Source organism: Lissotriton vulgaris, chromosome 11 (assembly GCF_964263255.1).
Source record: "Lissotriton vulgaris chromosome 11, aLisVul1.2, whole genome shotgun sequence".
NCBI lineage: Eukaryota > Metazoa > Chordata > Amphibia > Caudata > Salamandridae > Lissotriton > Lissotriton vulgaris.
In genome coordinates, this window is record NC_141699.1 from 84,594,841 (window position 1) to 84,610,061 (window position 15,221).

Below are 15,221 nucleotides of genomic sequence, written 5' to 3' on the forward strand. Positions count from 1 at the left end.
CACCAAGTGGCGTGCCAGGGGCTACACCTGCTTCTTCCTGCCACTTGAGTAGATTTTCTATATGACATGCAGCTTTCTCAAAACAATCGGTAGCGAACTGCAGTGATCGCCAGCGTTGAGAAATCTCAGCGGGAGACGGTCTAGCACTCATTTTTTCTCACTCATGACAACCAACACTTCGGTTGGCAGAGTGGAGCGCTGAGTGGGCAAAACTAAGCAAATTCCACCAGTAGAGCGGAGTTTACCGCTCACCGCTAAAAACATTTGTCTGTCTAGTACTAGATTTCCAGTTTCTACTGGAAAATATTGATGAGTAGTCCTGGTGTTATTCAAGAGAAAGGAGGCAAATGTCTGTCTTTTGGCATTTCTTAGCCCTCCCTATGGCTGATGACAATTTACCTGTTTGGTTACTTCTAGTGCCAATTTCGTCCATCCATGCAAAGGGTTCAAGCATTTAACCATAATCTGGCTGTACAATGGCATGCAACTCAAATTTAATATTTATCCTGGGAGGAGAAAGACCAAAGGAAAAACATTCTATGGCTGCTTCTTGGTTTTCGGTACCTGATTTTTCATTCTTTTTGTGGATTACAGACTCCTCAAGGAAAGAGGAAGTGGTGTATGGACTATTGCTATTTATAGGTGGGAGATGTCAATAACTTCAAGCCCAGGGTAGCAGATTACAGTAGTTAGTGTTTTTTAGGTACAGTACAAAATAAAGCAAGAGAGATTGAATAATATTTTCTTCCTTTGTCATTAATAAAATCATGACAACTCTAATATTATCTCAGTACTTTAAGCATACTGCAGTCTGCCCAATTATCACACACTCTTCAGGCTTCACACCTACAACTCTTGTAAAATTGGGCTGTGTGTTAGGACATTCTCACACCATCTCATGAGCCTCAAGTTTCAGCACTTCTGCCACTAGCTTCTCACAACGTCTATTGGACTGTCGATGGAAGCCTCTCAAGCTCCTCGTATTTGTGTCCAAGGGGGGGAGAGAGTGAGAGTGAGTGAGTGAGTGTGTGTGTGTGTCCGTCCCAAGCTCATCACAGTGAAGTAATGTACCTTAAACATTCCATACATTTCTCTTTCATTGCAGCCAAAAATTGCAACAAACTCCCTTTACACATCAGAACCGCCACGCCACTCCTCGACTTCCGCAAGGAGCTGAATTCCTGAATGATCAACTAGGAACACCTCCAGATCTACACTCCAGCTCTGGTGCATGGATTCATTCAGGGGTGATAAGCTGTGCCATACAAATCTATATAACATAAAATAAAATGTCAGTACCCTAATGCAGAGAATCAATGTAAAATTGTTACCAAATAAACTTTGCAACAAAATTAACTACTGTAACCAAGAGTAATATCATAACTCAATCTTTAATTTAGTAGAATATTTAAATTTTATTGACGGTTCCCCTCAAAACCCCTCCCAAAAAAGAAAGAAAAGCGAAATACTTTTTGGGCAAAACTTGGGGGAATGTTTTGTATGCAAAAATGTAAAATTTCAATAGGCTATAATGGTCATCACTCTGGCGAGCAGGATCCTAAATTAGGAATCTGAAGCCAGGTAAATCGCTGCATAGATTAGGTGGACTTATGCAAAGGAATCACTTAGACAATAAGAGTCCATAAGGAGAACCTCGTGCAAGCAGACCAAGTACTCTAAAACATATACAAAATAAACATGGATAAACAAGTAACCCCCAACGTGTACGTAGAAGCAAACTTCCCCAGCGAGATATAACTCACCAGCTAGCTCAACAGTTCGGCATCTTATTTACCAACAGTTATTTTGATGGAGTCTTCCACTGCGTCACACGGTCCAAGACCATTTTTTGTGATATGAGCCATGGAAGAGACACATCCATCTGAAAGAGCGTCTGTCATGGATCTGAAAGCAGCCATGGTTATGCTGGCACATGCAAGTCTGAAGTTAAACGTGTCACTGTAGGGCTAAACTAAAACAGACCTTCCAGTAACATTACAACCAATCACACAGGCGGGCTCACCCAGTAAAAATCTGGGCACGTCATTTTCAGACGTCTAGCCTCCTTTTTAGATGCACCAGCTACATAAAAAGGCGAGCCTTTGGCGCTGTATTTACAAACATGCAAATATATACAACAGGGCTTCAAAATGGAGGTCTTGGTGAGGCTGGAAGTGGTCCAAGACTCCAATCATAAAAAATGGCTGGCACGGTCCTTCAAACCAGAGATATTTATTGCAACTATTGTCTGTAGGCAGATCTTTAGTGTCACCCTTGTTAATCATACAGAGGGCAGTTCTGACACATCAAATATTTTTAAATACCTCTTCTAAGGTGGGAGGCACAATACATATCAACCCTAACTGCTCACCATCATGCAAGGTGTTCACTGTGTATTCTCAACGGCCCAAGCAGACAACAGAATTAGCACAAACTATCTGAAATGTATGTTTTCATTCCACTCACCACATTCTGAGTGACAAATAGGCTGCTGCACAGAACTTCTTTGTGGAGCCGAATACGAAAGTTATTTTATTCCATTTTCAGAATCTTTATTCAAGTCATATACAACATACAATATGTGACCGTTGCCATACCCCCAGGGGACCTTAAGGAGGAAAGTGGGAGGTGTTAAAAATTCATCATGTCCATGCAGGACACCAAATAATTGACCATTTCTCGATATGAATTGAATACCAATTCTAAAAATGAAATAAAGAGCTCTGGATTCGGCTCTATGAAGTTCTGTGCAGCAGCCTTATTTGTCACTGAGAATGTGGCGAGTGGAATAGAAATACTGATCTATGGCTGAAGAGGCTTCTACAGCTCGAGGTCGACTAGCACTGGATACGGATATCACCCGTTCAACTAATAGGAAGACGCGTTTTCTTGGTACATAAGTAGTATCGGACCATTATATGGAACTTCCATAGCAGACCGTTGTGAATAAATTCTTCTGAAAGCAAAAATTGTTGTGCATGAGAAAACCTTCAATTTGCACAAAAAGACACTCTATTGCCATGTCTATAATTCCTGTGTCTTTTCTTACCTGCAAATGCTTTCTACACTCCATCTCTCATTTCAAGCGCTTCAGGTTGCAACTGATGGACTGTCTTGTTAGACAAATGTGGACATTACAAAGGTGCTGTTTGTCATTACATACTGTTGCCCTATGCAGTCACATTTTGGAATAGCCCAGAATAGGTAGAATCTGTCACCCCACCCCCTTTTGTTGTCGCCATCCCCTGCCATAAACCATGGAAGTCCAGGAGGATTGCAACGAGGTCCCTTTCAGTCCCATGAGAAAATGAATTGCCTTGCTTGGCAAAACATAGGACTCATCACATTGCGATATTAGCTGCAAAAGTTCAATCACTGGTCAGGCTGGATGAAAACGGAATGCACTCTCCTCGGTGCTCAGGAACTGCGAGGAAACACTCCAACATGTGTCATCCGCGCTGAGGAAGACGGCTTTGTTTATTTCAAACACAAGCTTCCCTTTCACCTGCAGTTGTAAGAGCTTAGTTCTTGAATCGTGTTTGCTCACAAATATGATTAAACTTCCTGAAAGGAAATAAAAAAACAGTAATGAATTAAAAGACATTGTGTGTGTTACGCAACCTCTCTCTAATGCAACAACATGGCAGGTGAGTTATGCATGCTCCAATAAAAGGATGAAGTCAGCCCTCTGCTCTTGTGAGAGCCCCATGGGACCTTCTAAGCCCTGATGACAATCCTACGCAGCACATGGCCGAAGGATCCATGATGCCTCATTCCTACATTCAATTATATATACGACAAGTTTCTTATTGCAATTGATGTTAGTAGTGATCTTGTAAAGTCTGATCAGGACCTGTAAAGTCCAGTTTCTTATTGACAATAAGAAACTGGACTTTACAGGTCCTGATAACAGACTTTACATTTGTCGTATATATAATTGAATGTAGATGTACGATAAGAACATTGCGTGAGAGGATTGGTGAACATTTGAGGGCAGTCAAACAGGTTGACCTTAGATATCCTATTGCGACACACATTACAGAATTCCCCGCAAAAGAAAAGAACAGACTTTGAGACATCCCAGGGGAGGAAATAGAGAGTTGAGACTACACAGGAATGAGGCATCATGGATCCTAAAATTACGTACAACTGGCCTTGGGATGAATGTGGATCATGAGATGCACTACTTTTTGGGAAGATGAGAACTGTGGATTGAGACGGATTTCAACACAAGTTTGGAAAGTAACTTGATGTTTTCGGAAATCTGATACTACATAGAATATGTGGTAAAATATGTGGTAAGAAATGTGGATTACAAATTCTTTAAACACAATTTGTTTAAGTGCTGGGATGCACTGTTCAACTTGCCCTATAAGGTGCTTTATGTTATAAACAAGAATCTTTTTTTATGAAAAACTTTAAATCAACTTTTACAAATTTTCACCATGAGTACAACAAATTCATACATTTGCGTGCATCAAACGTTATCACACCATAATTACATGATAATATTCACCATTTTGTTCGCATTTAAATTTCTAATATGCAGTTATTAATCAATTAAAAAATCAAATATTCAAATAACACAGTTTTCTTCCCAATGCATTTCGGTGCCTTGCACCTTCGTCTGGGGAACACTGCTGAAATTATAATGAAATACAATAACAATGACTAATGTCATCTTCGTTGCTATTACTTAACATCAAATTTTCAAAAACCTACCTTCATTATCAATATCTATATTGGATCCAACATTATATTCTCATTATTATGGTTACACCAGCTCAATACTACTTTGCATGCCTTTATTTCAGGAATGTGCACATGACCAAAGTGCTGTATCTTATTTAAAAAACCACTAACACCACTGTTGCTAAAGTGTTTTCGTGTCAAATAAATGGTTGTTCAGTGTAAAAACCACCCTTCAAAAAGTGGACGACCAGTGTTCACTAGTGTGGTCAACATACCAACATTACGTGTATAAACACGATGTCTTACCTACTGGGGTGACGTCATGTCTGATTATATGTTAAATGCCTGGAAATTCGTTATGAATCTGAAAAATGCAAGCTTAAACTCAGAATGCCATTGTAATGCATTATGTGTGCCACCAGACACTATCAGACCGAAACTTACATGTATCGTCGCTTCTGAAACCGGGTACTCCTGAGTGTCCCGTGCGGGTATTTTGTTGAAATTCTGGCTGTAAAAACCTATGTATATGCCGCTGTTTAAATAATTCAGCCTCCCAGCCTTAGAATGCCCCAGTATTGTATTGTATTGTATTGTAGCATACTTGCATAGCGCAACCTGTCACCACCAAGGGCATCCTGGCGCTTTGACCCATGATCCAGCGAAAACAGTAGCTCAACCTATACTGGGAAAAAGGTGAGTTTTCAAAGCCTTTCTAAAGGCTAAAAGATCTTCAAGGCTTCTCAAGGATATTGGCAGAGAGTTCCAGAGTTTGGCCGCCGCTACTCTGAATGAGCGTCCGCCCATCCTCACTCTCTGGAAGCGCGGAACTACCAGTAGCCTGGACGACGAAGAGCGTAAAGCTCGAGATGGACAATACCAGGCAAACATTCGCCGCAAAGGAATTGGGCCCAGGCCATGAATAGCCCTGAACACGATACACGCTGCTTTGTAGCGCACCCGCAGATGGACCGGCAGCCAATGAAGTTCTCGCAGCGCTGCCGTGGAAGAACTATGGTAGGGGCGAGAGAGGGCAAGTTTGGCAACAATGTTCTGCACCCTTTGCAGTTTGCCCAGAAGTGTTACCGGGGCCTCCAGAAGCAGTGCGTTACAATAGTCAAGTCGACTTAGGATGGTACAACGCACTACTTCTGGTCTGGCTTGCTCAGGGAGGAGGGGTAGAACCTTACGCAGCATACGGATCAGCATCATACATGTGGAGGTGGTCTTATTTACATGTAGATCCAGCTGCAGGTTAGGCCCAAAAATAACGCCCAGATTGCGCGCCGATTGTGCGGCTGACACCGTCTCTGAAAAGGACGGAGGCCAAAAGTCAGCAGGAAGATCTCGAGGAACTCGATCGGTGGAGCAGTGCAAGACCTCTGTCTTGGTTCCGTTGAACTGTAGCGAGTTTAAACGGAGCCATTCCGCTGTCGCCTGCATGCACCGGTGAAAAGTCTCCAATGTGACTGCATCCTGTCCCTCCAGAGAAAAGACCAGCTGGGTATCATCCGCATAATTAAATGCGGAGATACCAAAAGATTTAATGAGCTGGACTAGAGGGCGGAGGTAGATATTAAAGAGTATGGGGCTGATGGCTGAGCCCTGGGGTACACCTTGTCCCACTCTCCGCTCCTCTGAACTGAAGGGGGGTAGCGAAACCCGTTGCTGACGGCAGTCCAAGTAGGAGATTAACCAATCCCTAGCCCTGTCTTTGACCCCGCATTCTTCCAGCCTAGAGATCAAGGTGGGATGGCTGACCGTGTCGAACGCGGCCGACATGTCGAGCAGCACCAAAAATGCTGCCCGCCCACTGTCGACTCGCGCCCGCAGATTGTCTAGCACGGTCACCAGCGCAGATTCCGTCCCATGCGCTGGGCGAAAGCCAAATTGCATCTCATCCAACCAGGTGTTCCCTTCTAAAAAGCCGGACAGAGTGCGGGTGACCAGTTTCTCCATGATTTTAACCGGAAAAGGGAGCAGGGAAATTGGCCGGTAGTTAGATAAGCACGCAGGGTCGAGCGTAGGTTTTTTTAACAGCGGAGATACCACTGCCTTCTTCCAGCAACTCGGTACAATACCTGTCTCAAATGACTGTCAGCAGATGGCATGCAAGGGCTGGAAGAGATCCTCTTGAAACACCTTCCATAGTTTTGGAGGAAGAGGATCCAGAGGCGAACCAGATGAAATCGTAAGGGCTAAGTCTCCAAACTCCTTCAGAGAAGGAAGGGGAAAGCTACTCAGCTGGGGTCGACTGGCTTCACTCGCCGGAGCTCCCAAGCTGAGAGCCGGATCCAAGGAAGAAGGAGAGGGACTTCTTCCAGTGCCCTCCCTATAACGGTATTGTGTACCTCTCTTAGTCGAGCGTCTCCCGTATCGCCGTACGTCCACCCTTGCTGTTAGAAACGCCGGTTTGCCTAACAGTTCTTCACTGTGTTGCCGCGCTCGTAATTTACACAGTAAACATAGAAAGTGGACTGTGTTTCTATGTAGATTAAAAGTGAAAAAGGATTTGATTTCTGTTTCCCGACCTTTTTTGTGTTTGAAAAAGAACTTTATGGGCCCCCAGCTTACATGAACATCGTATGTTGCGCCTGTTTGATTATGTGTGTTAATAACGTGCAAAAAAATACGTTATATGTAAAAACCATTTAAAGGGTTAGTTGATAAAATAAATACGCATGTCAAAAATGACCACTCTCTGATTATATGTACGTTCCATAGTGATAGCATGCTTATTAAAACAACAAATTCTGGTTTTAATGCAAGCAATTAATTAATGCCTCTCTGTTTATAGAAAGCATAAAAATTTAATTTAATCATTCAGACCATGGAGTTTAACTGTATTCAAGTCATAAGTCATAATTATCCATTGCAAAAAGTTAGATACCCCCATAACCCCATTATCCATTGTAAAAAGAAATGTGGATTACCATGTATCATTTTTGACGTTGGGTTGTGTTTATCGTTTGCATTTTAATACATTAGTCACTGACATGAATATCTGATCTCTCAAATTTAAGCATGCACATCATTCCAAAAACCAGAATGATTTGAATTTGGTCTACAGCCACGAGTGCCATGATACATATGGAGTGGGTTTCAAATAAAAATATTGGTTTCTGGAGCTTATAGGCTTTGTGGATACTGATAAAAGAGGATATTGAGTGTTAAAGATTTACACATTACGTGTATCACATAAGAGTGATAGCCCCGCGGGAGGGTATTTGTTTACAATTGGACAGACGTTGCGCATACCAGACACGGTGAGACTCTCTTAAAGATGGCGACTGTGACAACATCTTCCGTGATTACTAGTACCTGGCGTGGTCACAGAGGTATCACTCGAGCTCAATATATGGGAGTCGTGAGATAAGGCACGCCCAGCATCCTTGGCTAAACATAAGGAGTTGACTGAAAAAACCTTTTTTTAGTTAATATTTAGGCTTTTGAAGGAGGCGCTGCATATAGCTGATGCAGTGTTTGCTCTCTTTAAGATGGCGGCGATTATAACTACATACGCGCTCACGTATAACAGACGTAATCACGGGGTCTTTTGATAGCTGAAGTACATGTAATTGTGGTATGCCGGCTCTCGTACTTGAGGAGACGCGGCGTGAGGAGCGAGGACGCGGACCGGCGACTTGTTAGCAAGGTATAGTGGGAACATAGAAACTCTAATCATTAAAGCAGGACTGTACTCGGGTCTTTATCAGTAGATGGAGGGTGGTGTTATTCTGGAACCCCCTTCTGAGAATGTGTTGTGTACGTTTTGTATTCTTGTAGATTTGGGATTAAAAACACAGGAGAATTGGTGAGAACGGAATTTTAAGCCCAGCAGAATTTATATTACCTCGCACCACAGGATTAGTGTGGCCCGAAATTATCGCCACATTTGATGTAGGTATAAACTTGGAACTTCTACAGAATACAGACTACTGAATGGCGGTAATTGTAGACAATACTAAGGTCTGGACAGATATTAATGTCTCTATATGTCTTGTTTGTTTATTTACAGACTGCTACTTAGTGAATTTAGTTAGGTTTGTGTTTCCTCATATGGAATATAATTATGGTTTCGGACACTGAAGGTGTTTTCGCATGGTGAATTCGGTGGTGTTGTCACGTTTGTCACTGTGTGACACGATGGTGCTCTTGGTGGCTACTGGTTATATTGTACATATAGGATTAGATTGTAACACATATCTTCACTATGTCATTAGTACCATGTGTTTGGTTGCTATGATTGACATAAGTCACAATCAATTTCACTCTACTGTATATAGTTCTATTGTGACTATGTACTTCTCTGCATGAACATACACAGACAGTGATATTGCTGATATACATATTAAACACAATCACTTGGAAAATCCCTGTGGTCATATTTGTGTTGTGAACAAATGGAAGGAGATAATAAGTAATGGAAGACCGTGTATTTTTTACTTAGCCGTGAACAAGTCGTATGTACAACAATACTTAGGCGACAAAACATGTGTTGGCTTGGGAACAGTTCACTTATTAAAAAGCATGAAGAATGAATAAAAGCCGAAAGAAACTACTATGACCTATTTTTCATGTTCTGAATTATATGTGAAAAACATCTGAAACTGTCATTACATGATATCACGTGTGCTGGGGAATGCTTATCATGTTTTCTTGTTGCTTAGGCCCAAATTTTAGGGAGGCAGGTGGTTCTCTCAACCCTACAGCACCGTCACTACTTTGATCAAAACCATACATACTTAAGTGAAATAACCCCATTGGCGCCTATACTCTATTGAATATACCACCATTCCAAGAAAAACTGTTAGACTCGGCTATCTTGTAGGGACATCCCCAAACTATTTGCCTTCACCCCTGCTGTTTTCTGAAACGGCTTTTGTTGTCTCTGTGTGTTTTACCACTTTAAACTAGCGCTAAAGTACTTGTGCTCTCTCCCTAAAACATGGTAAAAATTGGCCTACACCTGATTGGCAAATTTAATTTACTTTTAAGTCTCTAGTATATGGTACTATATGTACCCAGGGCATGTAAATTGAATGCTGCTAGTCGAGTCATTGTAACCCTTTAAACATGTCTCAGGCATGTTGCTGCAGCATGTTTTAAACAGCCATTTTGACCTGACAAAATAAACCTTATGCTAGGCCTAAATCTTACTTTTTGTTATATACAAGTCAACCCTAGGATCCTAAAACCCATAGAGCAGGGTGCATTGTATTTAAAAACACATGGTTTTAGGTTTTACATGTCCTGGTAGTAAAAACGCCTACATTTGTTTTTCACTACTGTAAGGCCTATGTTTCCCACTGAATAACATTGGGTTATCTTGGATGTATGACGGTACCACGCGTACTTTTACAACGCGTACCGTTACCACGCTACTTTTACCACGCAAGTCGTTACAACGACTTGCGTGGAGGGGCGCTGGATAGTAAATTATTTAATTTACTATTCCAACTCCAGTCCCCGTGGACTCTAGGGAAAGGAGTTGGATAGTAAATTAAAGTATTTACTATCCTGGAGCGCCCCCCAGCGCATTTCGTTTTAACGACCTACGTGGTAAAAGTAGCGTGGTAACGGTACCGCGTTGTGAAATTCCGTGGTAACCGTTGTATACCGGTTATCTTATTACATTTATTAGGTGCTAGCATTTGATTGGGAACAGATAGGGGTATAAAGTTTGGACTCACCTCATTAATGGTAAAATGAGATTTTAAGTCACAATTTTGTAAAATGGCACTTTTAGAAAGTTGGTATTTTCATATCCTAACCATTTGGTACCTACTGCAGTGTCCTGAGTCACATGACCCTGCTGTTAGGCTTTGTGTATTCTTCCCAGGCAGTGACACAAAGTGTTTAGCTGAGGGCAGGATAGCCCATCCTGGCAGGATCGGTAAGGGTGGGGCTGTTCCCTGCCCCACTTGCATTTCAAAGGGGCTTGCTTACAGCAAACACAAAGAAACTAGTCTATTGTGACCCTAGACTTCTTGGAGCCGTGGCAGGCGAATGGAAGAACTTTCCAGAACAAAATATGGGAGGTGAGATAGGTTGTTCTCCCCACACACAATGGCTGGTACCAGTTATGGGCTTCCAGAGCGACTTATCAGTACACTCCTGGACCAGTGAAAATTACAGAAGGACTACCTTGTTCCCTAGAGGAATGCCCTGCTGCATGAGGCCTGTCTTGTTCCCCGGAGGCCTGACCTGCTACTCCCAGAGGACTGTGTTTCTGCTTGAGGCCTGCCTTGCTACCCAGAGGACTGACCTGGTGCTTAAGACCTGTCCTACTCCCTGTGCAGGAAGACTGGACCAGCTTCCTTCATCAAAGGCTTCCTGAGTGACTCCAAGTGTCAGTTGTCTGACTTCCAGTTCTGAGCACCAGTTCATCTAGCCCTCTGCACTGGACCTGCCTGAGCTCTACTGGCCCCTACTAGAGTGAGTTTCTGATCTCCAAAAGGTACCTCCCCTGGTTCTTGACCCTTGGCTGGCAACAGAGAGAGCTCCTTCTTGCCTAACTGAAGGTTCCATCAAATCCAACACAAAGTTGCGCAAAGCCCCGCAAAGGCTTGCCACACATATTAACCCCTCCCATGCTCATGACGAGCTCAGCTCGTCATGAGCCACGGTGCTCATGTGCTCATGACGAGCTGAGCTCGTCATGGCCGTTAGAACGCTCACACGCGGGGCTAATTCCCCTGCTGTGCTGAGCATTCTAAGGAAACCGGTGTGGCCGTGATGAGCTCAGCTCGTCATGAGCACACGAGCACCGTGGCTCATGACGAGTTCACGAGGGGCACGCTAAACCATATACTAAAATAGTGGTATAAGAACCACGTCACGGACCATGGATAGGCCTAGGGCCTAGGGAATCGCTGGGGCTACGCGGAGGTGGAGGACCACGGGAGGCGTGTGCAGTGTCTTTGCACACACGCAAGTTACCATAGAGTTATAATGGGAACGAAACAAATGGAAACTAGTTATTTTAGGACACTTCCGGATGGACTAGGAGAAAGCTACTGAAAACTGGGACACTAGGATAGTCAATACCCACAGGAGCACTGGAGTACTCGCGTTACCTCACCCACAGGAAGCGGGTGCATAGGTGTCAAAGTGTGTCGGGTTTTGTCGCTGAATCCTATGGAGCCTTGGAGAAAGATGCTGCAGGCGACCAGGAGAGAAGTGTCCGGGTGGATCCAAGGGCGGATCGAGGATGAAGAGTACCTGAAAGCAGAAGGGACAGAGTCTGGGTCACTAGCCAGTGACCAGGAAGGAACCAGGAAGGAACCAGGCGATGTCGTGAAGCAATTAGGTGATGTTGTGAAGCTTGTCTCTGCAGCCACGTGGACCAGGAAGTGTCGACGATGACCAGGAGCTGGGCACGGACTGTCCCACGAAGTATCTCGCTGTCGGCGGTGTCGGCTTCTGGATTGGAGTCAACAAGCCTTGGCAAAGGCAACCCACGCAGGAATCTAAGATGGCTTCTGGATCAGACCAACAAGGTCTGATGGGTTTCTCCTTTTCAGGGAAGCAAGGGCCAGCCTGGAGCAACCAGACGAGCAGTGGAAATTCGTAGGTTCGTCGTCAGAGAGGCCACTAGCCAACGGGCAATGACCGGACGGACGCGTCGAGCAGGAAAATGCAGAAGGGTCCCACGCAGCACTCGTGGAGTGTGGAGGGCTGATCTTCGATGCAGATGATGCTCTGGCTGGGGCTTTTCAATCCCCAATGCACAACTTCGAGGGTGCCTCAGAAGTTGCACGGGAACAATTCGCAGGCTTTCGAAGATGACCGGTCCCACGTCTCTCGTCGCCTCCACGGGTCTCAGCTTTGCTGTGGCTGTGGATCGGGCTGAAGGAAGCCTGGAAGTCCGGGTCTTGTCAGGCTCTGTGCTTGGACGGGAGCGTCGACAAAGCAAACCGTTGATCGCTTGATGGTGCCTGCTTGCACACGGTGGTCACTCCTTGACCACAAGGGAGATTCTTCAGTCTTCTATGTCGAGTAGAATGTCGGAGGTCCAGAGTTTCGTTTCAAGTTTCAGTTCAGGATAAATCTAAAGTCTCTTGACTCAGCTCCTACCTATATACTAATCTGAGGTGCTGGATTACCTGCTAGGTCCCTCCTATGGGTGGGACCAGGGAAGGGGGTGGTTACACCCCTATCCCTTTGTCCAGTTTCGCACCAGAGCTGGGGCTGGAGTGCCCCAGCAACTGGTTTGAACCGGGCTATGCATGGGACACCTTGTGTGCCCAAGGCAGTGTCTCATTTCATTCAGCCCTCCCTGCCCCAATACACTATGGCCTGTCTACTGTTTGGCCTTGTGAGGTGCTAGCACCTCCCAAGACAGGAAACCTATTGTCCAAGCCTCCCTCGCTGGAAGGACTCTCAGCAGCAGAAGGGCAGACTTGTGTCTGTGGCAGCAGTATCCATTTTGTGATGCTGAGGCTCTGGTTAACTTTAACCGGGTTTAGTGGGAACAACATGTCTACTCCCTCTAGAAGGGTGGAATGCTACCCCCGTCACCAGAACTGGCGAGGGGGATGTATTCCAAAGCGTACGACACCTTACACGACATGTTTTGATAAAGCCAAACCAAAGTTAACATTCAACCGCGAGGATGATAATGCACTTAAGAGTATATGGTATGGCTATATCATAGAACAGCTATAAGGACATGGTTCCGAAAGTTGCAGAAAGGCTCAGCTCATGCTAGAGCCTCATCTCACATAAAACCAAGCACTCTGCCTCCAGGATTGTTAAGGCATGCCATAGGAGTGACTTATAGGTGTATACGTGTCTATATATAAGGTTAGATATAGGTATACTATATCTAAAGCAAAGGGTGATTACACCACCTTGCCCCAGCTGAGTGATCAGCCAGTTGTGTCAATTTGGATGGCCAGCCTGGGGTGGCATAATACATGCTGCAGCCCCTGGTAGGCCGTGGATGCACCTATGCCCTGGGTACCTATGGTACACTATACAGGGGCTCATAAGGTGACCCAATGTCCAATTGGAGATGTACCTAAAGTACATGGAGTCCATTTTACAGTGAGAGCAGATAGCCTGGGGCCCTGATTAGGAGGATCCCAGGCCAACTAAGTCGAAAACCAGCTAAACACTAGGCAAAAAATCTGGGGTAACCATAGTCAGGTATCCACCTTCCTACACAACATGCCTCTGTTGTATCTGCTGCACTCTTAGTTACTACATTACAGATAGGTTATCTGGTAGTTATTAGAAATAAGCCAAACCCTTCCTCTGGAGAGAGAGTGGCTAAATTCTGTCATATGTCCTGTTGTGGTTCAATGATGGGCTGTTCATACTGCTCATCTTCAGAACATCCCTCCTGCTCTGCTTGTGATTCAGTAGTTCATTGTGGCTGTAACCTCAGCTGGACTGGAGCTTCAGTCAGTCCACCACTGCCAGATGAGCCATCCTGAAACACCCAGTTGGCAGGCGTATTCCTTGTCCCGTGGGCTGTGACAGAACCAAAAAAACCACACCCTGCAGCCGTGCCCCTTCAAGTTGACCCTCCTGAGAGTGACAGACTTTCTCAAATTCCAGTCCAACACAGTTTCTAACTGTGTGTGATGCTCTGCCTCAGTCTTACCCTTTGGGCTTCTGAATCCCTTGAGGGATTTGTAAAAGCTCTTCTTTTTTCTCTAAAACAGCCACCATTTTGGCTTCAACCCTACCCTTCTTTCTTTCAATGTTAAAAGCTTATTGTTCAGCATTGAGTGTCTTCCTTTTAGAAGTCGATAGGTATTTCTTAGACTATTTCTCATTTTCCCAATCCCCTGTTCAGAGTATGGAAGTTTGCTCCCAAAGTATCAGTTTACGACCCATGGGTCTCCTTTGTCTGCCATGTGTTTCAGTGTCGAGGACTATTTAAAAGTCTCCAAGTCTGAAATTTCTGCTATTCCCCACTGTGACCCTGTGGCATCATGGACATGTTTTTTTGTCGCATCTGTCTTTCGGTGTCTTTTCCTTCCCGGTTTGTTCTGTGGTTCGAAGAACATCAATTCCTTACTGTCTGACTCCTAATTTCCCTGGGACACCACCATATCCTCGATGAGCTCTTCGTTGCTGGCGACCCATAGGTCCTTAATGGACTGCATCATGGTGCAGTGTGCCCGCCTTGGTTTCTCCATAATTTAAGGATTTTTGGGAGGAACTCTTCGCATGCCTTTCACCCCACTAATTAGTGGCCTTTGGGAAAGCACAAATGGCATTGTTTGTCATTTTTTTATAGTTTGTGGTGGCACCTGGGATAAAAATCTAACAGGGGTGTTTTCCATCCCGTCGGGTTTTAGGAGGAGGGCTAGAGATATAAACCACCGCCTAATAAACAATATCCAACGATGTATTTAAAGCCCAAGAGAAAAGCCTGTATCTTTGGGGTTTGTTTTGTGTTTTCTTCCCTATTTTAAGTTTTCTGTCGTTGCCAGGAATAGCCTTCTTTTTCAGTGTTTTCCACTCTCACATCATCTTCCTATGATACTTTTGACTATCTGACCCAAAGCTGT

At 44.3% G+C, this 15,221-nt stretch overlaps 1 protein-coding gene across 4 annotated transcripts in view; it reads right to left on the reverse strand.

The window, feature by feature from the left end:
• Positions 1 to 1,372: 1,372 nt before the first annotated feature.
• The window catches only part of CHFR (checkpoint with forkhead and ring finger domains), a 208,099-nt gene continuing 194,250 nt past the window's right edge, over positions 1,373 to 15,221 (reverse strand). For 2 of the 4 annotated variants that reach the window (XR_015300868.1, XR_015300869.1), the window contains exons 18-19: positions 2,770 to 3,564; positions 1,373 to 2,491 (exon numbers count right to left, since the gene is read on the reverse strand). Coding sequence is in view for 2 of the 4 variants with exons in the window: in XM_086942736.1 (XP_086798862.1) it covers positions 3,522 to 3,564 (43 nt within the window). In the remaining 2 variants the exon portion in view is untranslated. Of the gene's footprint in view, positions 3,565 to 15,221 lie in introns of all 4 variants that reach the window. The other 2 variants (XM_086942736.1, XM_086942735.1) reach the window with 1 other exon arrangement.